The sequence below is a fragment of the Alosa alosa genome, chromosome 9 (assembly GCF_017589495.1).
Source record: "Alosa alosa isolate M-15738 ecotype Scorff River chromosome 9, AALO_Geno_1.1, whole genome shotgun sequence".
In the NCBI taxonomy this organism is placed as follows: domain Eukaryota; kingdom Metazoa; phylum Chordata; class Actinopteri; order Clupeiformes; family Clupeidae; genus Alosa; species Alosa alosa.
The window spans coordinates 21,003,758-21,012,215 of NC_063197.1; the positions used below are offsets into that span (position 1 = coordinate 21,003,758).

Genomic DNA, 8,458 nt, shown 5'->3' on the forward strand with positions numbered 1-8,458 from the left:
AGCAATGACGCATCCCTGCTTAACTCCTGTGTCGACCCGAAAGGGTTCCGTTTCGTCTCCAAAACACAGACACACATGCACACACACACACACACATACACACACACACACACACACACAAACGTACACAGACACACATGCACACACATGCACACAGACACACACACACACACACACACACACGCACACACACACACACACACACACACACACACCACATCCAGGAGACCAGGGCATCTGGAGGACAGGGGATGAGGACAAAGACATGACTTTGTACAGCACTGGCTTTGCTTGGAAACGTATACATGTGTGTCATTCAACAGAGACTCTTTAATCAGAGAGACTTTGTGTGCGTGTGTGTGTGAAGTGGAAATGATAATCACTCTGACCTTTATAACATAAAGTGAAGAGCCAGTCTCTTAATATGTACCCAAGCTTCCACCCAAACACACACTTCTCTGTCATTGTCATTAAAATTCAACAGACAAACCTGTGTCATTATGCACTATCTTAACAGTTTCACCAGAATCATTGTGTGTCTGTGTGTTTGAGTGAGAGGAATGTGACCTTTCCACATGCAAATCAGGGCATGGAAAAACATTGCTGGCTGTTTTTACTGAGTGATGTTTGTAGTACACATATTTAACGCATAGAACATACAAATATACACACACACACACACACACACACACACACATTCTGTTACTTAGTTCATATGCTCTGGCCAAAGCTTAACATTTTATGTCCGTTTTCTCTTTGAATGACAAAGATGACATATGTCTATTACTCATGGTTCAACAGAAGCACATTCATTCTAAATTGGTAAGTTAGTTTCTGTTCCATAATGATGATATTACCCTGGCCTGGGCTGAATGGAAATGTTTATCAAATTAAGCTCCATTTATCATATTTAGTTTGCTGTGTAATTATGAGAAGAGGAGTTTGATTTGTGGTGTCCTCTCACAAGAAATAGAAAGATGAAAATAAAAGACACAGAGAGTGAGAGAGAAAGAGAGAGAGAGAGAGATGCTGTGGGAAGGACAACAAGAGAGATGGCAAGAGCCTTGGGCATAAATGGCATGGCTTGTAGAGTCTCCTCTCAGTCTGCCACTCAAAATGCCAGCCAACCCACTCTGGCCCCTGTACTCACCATGTGGTCTCCGCCGCTGCCATCTAGGGTGCTGGAGGATCACCAAACGGCCCAACCATCTGGAACTTTCCATAAAAAAAAACCCCTCGACTAGAACCGAGCAAAGCCAATGACCATCTCAAACTATATGAGGCCGGGGAGGAGGGTCCCAGGGTGGCCAGACCGGCCTCCCCGTCCTCTGATCCTGTCTGTCTGAGCTGGACGGATCATGGAGCCGGGCGCCGTCCTCCTGCAGGCGCTTCTGGATCAGACTCTGCTCCGACTCTTCCTGCCCTCAGGAGCGATGAAAAATGCATGAGCTTTCCAAAAAACAAAAACAAAAAACACACACAAAAAAAAACGAAACTAAAACGAACCCAAAGAATGTGCCCCCTTGCAGTTGTAATCATACTCTCTGAAGGATTGCATCTGCTCATTTGGAAAGGGGAATAGGAGCATCCCAAACCCAGGGTTGCTAGGGTAGCGGGGAAGAGTTGCATAGGCATTCTGGCATCAGCCTCTCTCTCTCAACTAAGAACTGACTCTTTCCAGCCACTTGCAATTGAAGTTTCTTGGAAACCTCTGAAAGTTTGTTTTCTCCTCAAGGACTTTCTCACTTGTTTCCAAGTGTGTTATGTCTGTTCAGTTTCTCCCAAAAAAAAAGCATCACTTTAAGTTTTTGAGTAATGGAAGACATTTTTTTTTCATCTACCTAACTGTGATCCAAAACCCAAGACCCACATTAAGTCCCGCCCAGATGTTTGTGATGCGTCCATCAACTCATTAGCTCCTCTCCTTCCTCATTCATCCTCTCCTCCATCGTCAGGCGCGCCACTTAAAGATTGCCTGCCCATCCCCACACCTGGCTCTCCCCTTTGTGCACTCATAAATCACATTATCTGGCTTTATATAACCTGAAGGCCTCCTCTCCCTCCCCTGCCGCCCCCCTACACGCACACAGCTGGGCTGTACACCTGTTTTACTTCACATCCGATTCGGAGGCTGTCCAAGCAGCTAAGTGCAGCTGGTTATTCCCTAAACACCATCTCTCCAACGTGTTTGTCCACCTGCAGCATATAAACGGCGCATCACCTGGCTCAGTGCTTGGCCAGCTGTGTGTGTCTGTGTGTGTGTGTGTGTGTGTGTGTGTGTGTGTGTATGCGCGTCCATGCGCGTGCATGCGTGTCCTTGGGCTGTGCATTTATCTGTGACTTGCATCATGGTGACCCATTGTACTGTTAGACCGGTCAGAAGTAAGATGCTGAATCTGGTGGTCAGTGAACATATGTTAATCTCAGAAAACGCACCTGTTGATAGGAAGTAAGCCATCATAACAGTTTTTTGGGTGGTTACTGTAAATGTGTGTCTATGTGTGTGTGTGTGTGTGTGTGTGTGTGTGTGTGTGTGTGTGTGTGAGTGAGTGTGTGTTGTGTGTGTCTATGTGTATACACATGTGAGGCTGTGAAATAGACTGCTGTAATTTCACTGAGGCGATTTTAACTGCATTACCGTTCCCTGTTCTGTTTCCCCTCTCTTAAGTGGATTTCCGTGTGTTTGGAATTATTTCACTTGAAAGCATTCTGGACCATTTGGAACTCTCAAAGTGTCATTTTGGGCAGCGGCAGTGTGAGCGCTACTTCTAGCTGGCTTCCTCCCCACTCTCTGCCTGAATCTGTTTTCGTCTCTCTCTCTCTCTCACTTTCTCTTTCTCTCTTTCTTTCTCGCTCAGACAAATTGACTCACTCTTTCAGACATCCATTAGCTCTGTCTCTCTGGCTAGCGGCGCAGAGCTGGCCGCTTCTGGGGGCCTGACCATTCCAAGCCCTCTCTCTCTCAGCTCTGGCCGCTAGTCCTGTGTTTTGCATGTGTGTGGGCATGCGGCAGCGGTGGCGGGCTAATCGAAGTTGATGCGCTGTACACACAGATGCCCGTAGCTTTCCACGAACAGAACTGCGATCGTCTGTGGATAAGGACCTAGTGGCGGGTACTTTAAAGAGATAGCCTGTTTCCATGGGTGCAGTGTACAGACCTAACCCTGCTTCACTGATGCCGTATCAGCAAAATAGCAGGAATAAATATTACATGTGCATCTAGAGCTTAGGGATGGGAACATACTGTTTCTCTGTTTTCTTGTCCATTTGGAGGGGTGCAGTGACCTTGCTTAGCTTTCCAGGTAGACTTGGTAAACAGAGCAGTATTTCCTTTCAGTCTACATGTTCAGACAATGTCTATGTTTTTTGCTCACGGAGCCACATGTCACGCCAACAGTGTTCACTCTAGTAAACCAGTGAAGCTGCACACACGGGACAGCAGCTTATAGTGGAGCGAGATGGGAAAAGAAGAGAGAGAGAGGGAGAGAGAGCAGAGTGAGAGAGAGAGTGGGATAGAGAGAGAAAGAGAGAGATGTGTGTTTGTCTGCCTAAAGCCTTCTGATTCAGTGTTAATGGTGTCTGGAAGCCTTGTCTCTGCATCCACCCATCAGCTCTCACACTGCCTTAGAGGTGGACCCGCGGGAAGAATGCCCCTCTCTTCCCTTCCCCAGGGTTGCTGCGTGGGAGTCCTTATGTGCCGACTCGCAAACACAGACATGAATGAAGTCAGTGAATAAATGTCTAGACACAGAGAGGGACTGATGTTATGTAAAGGCATCAGCAGGTGATCTCCTGGTTGCTGTGGGAACGGTGTTGAGAGCAGAGTTCTCTCAGTCAATAGCGTACCGAAGCAGACACACAGGCAGCGTTGATTGTGGTCTGGTTCCGTCCACTCCTTGTGAACACTTGTCATGTGACCACTGTGTTAGGTTGATTTGTCGCTTTTAGGTACAAATCAGTGTTTATTTTAAAGCAAAATTTTGGTCTGAAACTGCTAAGCAAAATACCTCAAGGGAATGCAAAACCTTGCAAACAACCTAGTTAGCACTGCTTGCTAACTTTCTATCTCGTGTCTTTTGCCAGTGCTGTGTGGTCTTGGAACAAAAAAATAAATTAAACATATTCTGTCTGGCTTGTCGGAACCACAGGCATGTTCCATCAAAATGAATGACATACCTCAGAAAGAGGCAAAAAGACTTACCTCAAACATTGACAAATTGTTGCATAATGTTGCTTTGAGTTGTCCTCTAATGGCATGTTTCTGCCTGTTCTCTATTGCAGGCTAGGATTTCCCATGATGCTCATGACCTGTACGATCGCCATGTGTTACCTGCTGGCCACTCACATCGGACTGGGCTGGAACACCTAAAACTCCCCCACACACATGGGACCAAAAGAAACAGACTTTTTCTGTGCGTGTGTTTGTGTGTGTGCGCATGTGTGTGTGTGTGTGTGTGTGTGTGTGTGTGTGTGTGTAAGACTGTGTTAGAATGTGTGCTTTGAATGATCACACTCTGGGGAGAGGGGGGAAGCCTCGCCTCGCTGGAGATGGACGGGTCCCTTGTTGACTGGGAGACACAGTTCGTTGGCAGAGCGGTGAGCAGCTTGTGTGTGTGTATGTGTGTGTGTGCGCATGTGTGTTTGTGTGTATTTGTGTGTGTGTGTGTGTGTGTGTGTGTGTGTGTGTGTGTGTGTGTGTGTGTGCCTGGCCTCATTAAAGCGTGGCAGACATCTCTTGCTTGCCAGCCACACGCCTGGCCTCAGACACGGAGGACAGAGAAGAGAGACGAAGATCCGAACCAAGGGAATGAATCATCCGCGCACAGTGCCCAGCTTCACCCTGGCACTCGCCAGTGCTCTCTGGTGCTACCGCTGCCATGGCGACTTGGAATACCATGAGGACAGCCAAGGGGAGGGGCAGGGGAGGGGGGGGCCCTTGGGAGTACAGCAAGCTTGTTTACATTTCCCGAAATAAGTGACTCACCCAAGGATTCTTCTTATAATGTTGGGGATAATAATTTTATTGATTTGTGTATAGCTTGGAATATACTGTATGATGAGGCACTAATATGATCCATTTGTCCTTATGTTTGTTTTATATGAAAAGGCATCATACCATCTATTTAAAGGGATTTTCATGTGCCTTACCAAAAACTACACCCAAGCTGTCCATAAATCTTGGGTTAATGATTTTTTATGATTTATGCTCATACAGTGTTTTAGATGATTAAGTAGACCTAGTCTATAAAAATGTATCCGTCAACACTTAATCTCATCCGAATAAGTAATATATTGTATATTTTAACCTAAAAATGAAAAAGTATTTCATGTTTTAATGTGTTTGAATTGTAATATAATTAACCCTTGATATAATATAATATAAAACCGTAATATTATTAAACTTGAACATGGCAGATAATGTACATTGATATAGAAAGTGTATGTGTTTATACTGTTAATATATAGTATTTAATGGCCACAGCTGCACCCCATTTCTCTTGCCAGTATTGTAAGACTTCATAGAGTACTGTTAACTTTGATAGGGCTCTTTCTACAGTCAATTAAAGATGAAAACTTCAATTGCCAGTGATGGAACTGTGCTCATATGAACATGAAGAAGAAATAAAACTTTTATTTAATTTTGACAATATGGCTGTTGTTTTCTGCTCCTTAAAATACATTGGTAAACGTCCCCACCTACAAGCATGCCGAACAATCATACTCACCTATACAAAGACAGACAGATAAACTACCATACTGACATACTCACATACTCCTGACATACCTCCCCAAGTCATCATCAAGTCACTGATACACATATATACTAACATACTTATACACACCTAGTCACGCACACACACAGACACACGCCCACGCACACACTCACACACACACACACACACAACTACCAATTCCATATTTGTGTGTACAGTACGTAATCTTTGGCATACTTTAACTTTAGGTCAATCATGTCACTGATTGCTCAAGATCTCTAACCAGACTCCACATGCTCACCAGTCTGGAGCAGTCCAGCGACACACTGCCTCATCCACAGTCACCATGGCACAGATGGTGTGGCGTGTACTCAGGCCTTTGCCCGAGCCGGCAGGGGCTGGTGGGGCGAGGGCTCGGTGCTGGCGATGCCCGGTGCCGTGGGCTCCTGTAATGAGCCCGCCCGCTGGGCCCATGGAGTCCAAGGTGGATCAGCGGGATCAGCTCCATCTCCAAATGTCACCCGTAATCACTAGGGAGAGTCCTAATGAGCACACAGAGTGAGCGCAGCCACCACCACCACCACACTCCCATCACCCTCTCCACCACCACACCACCACACCCATCTCATCCATCAGGCTCCTTTTATAGCTGTCTCCATCACCACGCTCCCATAACCTTCTCCACCACCACGCTCCCATAGCCATCTCCATGTACATGACGGCCTCCATTACAACATCCTTACATTAGGTAAGAGCAACCATTCACCTTTCTGCTTCCCTTAAGAGACATCCTTGGCAGATTTACTGTCATTTTAATCCAGTGATCCAATCTTACTGGATCTGCCAAAGAGCCTTTTGATGCACAGAGACAAAGGTACTGTAGTTCCTTTAGCATTAACCTAATGGATGACAGACATTTCTGTAATGACCTTTGTTTGATGCACACACACTCGGAGTTACGAGACGATAGTTGCTGATTACAGCTAAAGTGTAAACATAAAGTGTGACATCTATAAAAATCTCAGAGTCAGAGTCTACTGGAGAGATTTACGAGCAAAGCATATCTCAGTGTGCCGAGAGAGCCAAGGTGCACTGGATGCCAGCCAGAGGCTCAGGAGAGGAGCAGATGTTTCCTTTAGAGGGGAGCCACATGACATAAATAAGATGTTTCTGAGTAAATTAGGCTTTTGGCTTCTTCCGGGCTAATTTATGTGTCCTCCCTTTTCAATGTCAGTTGGAGGGCTGAAGACGAGTCCATTTGGTCTAATACTGCAAATGGAGTTAGTAAGGAAACTCAACATTTTCCCCTCGGGGATCAATAATGTACTCGAGCATCTGTAAGACTAATAAATATAGCTGCCAGTGGTGATGGTGGTGACAAACAACATAGTACAACCTGTGATAAACTGTGGCCACAGGGAACAAGCACCGCCACCTTGAATTTCATCATGAAACTGTAGCAGGTCTGGTGGACAAGATGAAAAAAAAAACATCAGCTGTGAAAAGAGGATTTACGAATTATCTTTCCATAAGGTACCTTGACAAACAGATTCATAATACATATCAGATACATGTACTGTGAAAAAAATTATTGAAAGACATATGGGCATAACCGTTACTAAGGGAGTAATCCAATTTCTTGTACAGAAGACAATAATGCAAATTTATATATACTGTAAATGTTCAAGTAAGATTGCAATAGATATTTCAAAGAATTAATGTTACAAACTGCTCTTTATGGGAAGACAATGGCAATTGTTCTGTATTCCCAAACTGGTTTGAAAATTCAGAGTTTTCCAGAACAAGCTGTCCTTGAATAACACTGCAGCTCAGGTGCTGCCTTGTACAAAAGTGGCCTCAGCACCAATAGTACTTTACACTGAAAAGATGTTCACTGAATAGTAAAAGCACTGTCTCTGTGTTTTATTTATAACAATAGACAAATATTTATTTATTTATTTATTTCATTCAGGGCCTCACTTTTTCTAGGAGCTGTGTCCTCACTTGCAATTTGACGATAAATATTCAATCTTCAGCTGGCTGTGTCCGAATACGGTATGTCTAAATTCAAAATGGAGATCAATCAGAGATCAGCCTCTTTCAGCTTTAATCAGAAATCAGCTGCCCAGGTAGTGGGATGATTTACAGGACAGAGCACTGCTGTTCCATGTTGTTAGTAACACCGTTACTTAAGAAAACTTCTCTCAAGAAAACTTCTCTTAAGAAAACTTCTCTCAACCCTGCTCAAGTCGAGAACTACCGCCCTGTCTCACTCCTGCCTTTCCTATCCAAAGGTATTGAACGAGCAGTCTCCAAACAGGTCTCTGACTTCCTTTCACAGAACAACCTTCTGAATCCAAATCAATCTGGGTTCAAAAGCGGCAACATCAAATTTGACTCCCTGTCTGTTTCACCGACCAGGACTGCAAGAAATCTAGGAGTTGTTCTTGACAACCAACTAACCTTCTCAGATCATGTTGCCTCAGTCGCCCGGTCATGCCATTTCGCACTCTACAACATACGGAAAATCAGGACTTACTTGACTCAAGATGCTACTCAACTTCTGGTTCAGGCAATAGTGATCTCACGACTCGACTACTGCAACGCCCTCCTGACAGGCCTCCCAGCCTGCGCAGTGAAACCCCTTCAGATGATTCAGAACGCGGTCTACAACCAACCCAAAAGGGCACATGTTACCCCGCTGCTCATCCAGCTACACTGGCTACCAATGGCAGCCCACATCA

The 8,458-nt window shown here is 45.0% G+C and overlaps 1 protein-coding gene across 1 annotated transcript in view; it reads left to right on the forward strand.

Annotated features, from left to right (window-relative positions):
• The window catches only part of oca2 (oculocutaneous albinism II), an 86,215-nt gene extending 81,306 nt beyond the window's left edge, over positions 1-4,909 (forward strand). Inside the window, exon 24 of the mRNA XM_048252750.1 lies at positions 4,282-4,909. Within this exon, the coding sequence (XP_048108707.1) occupies positions 4,282-4,369 (88 nt within the window). The 3' untranslated portion in view covers positions 4,370-4,909. The remainder of the gene's footprint in view (positions 1-4,281) is intronic.
• Positions 4,910-8,458: the final 3,549 nt, after the last annotated feature.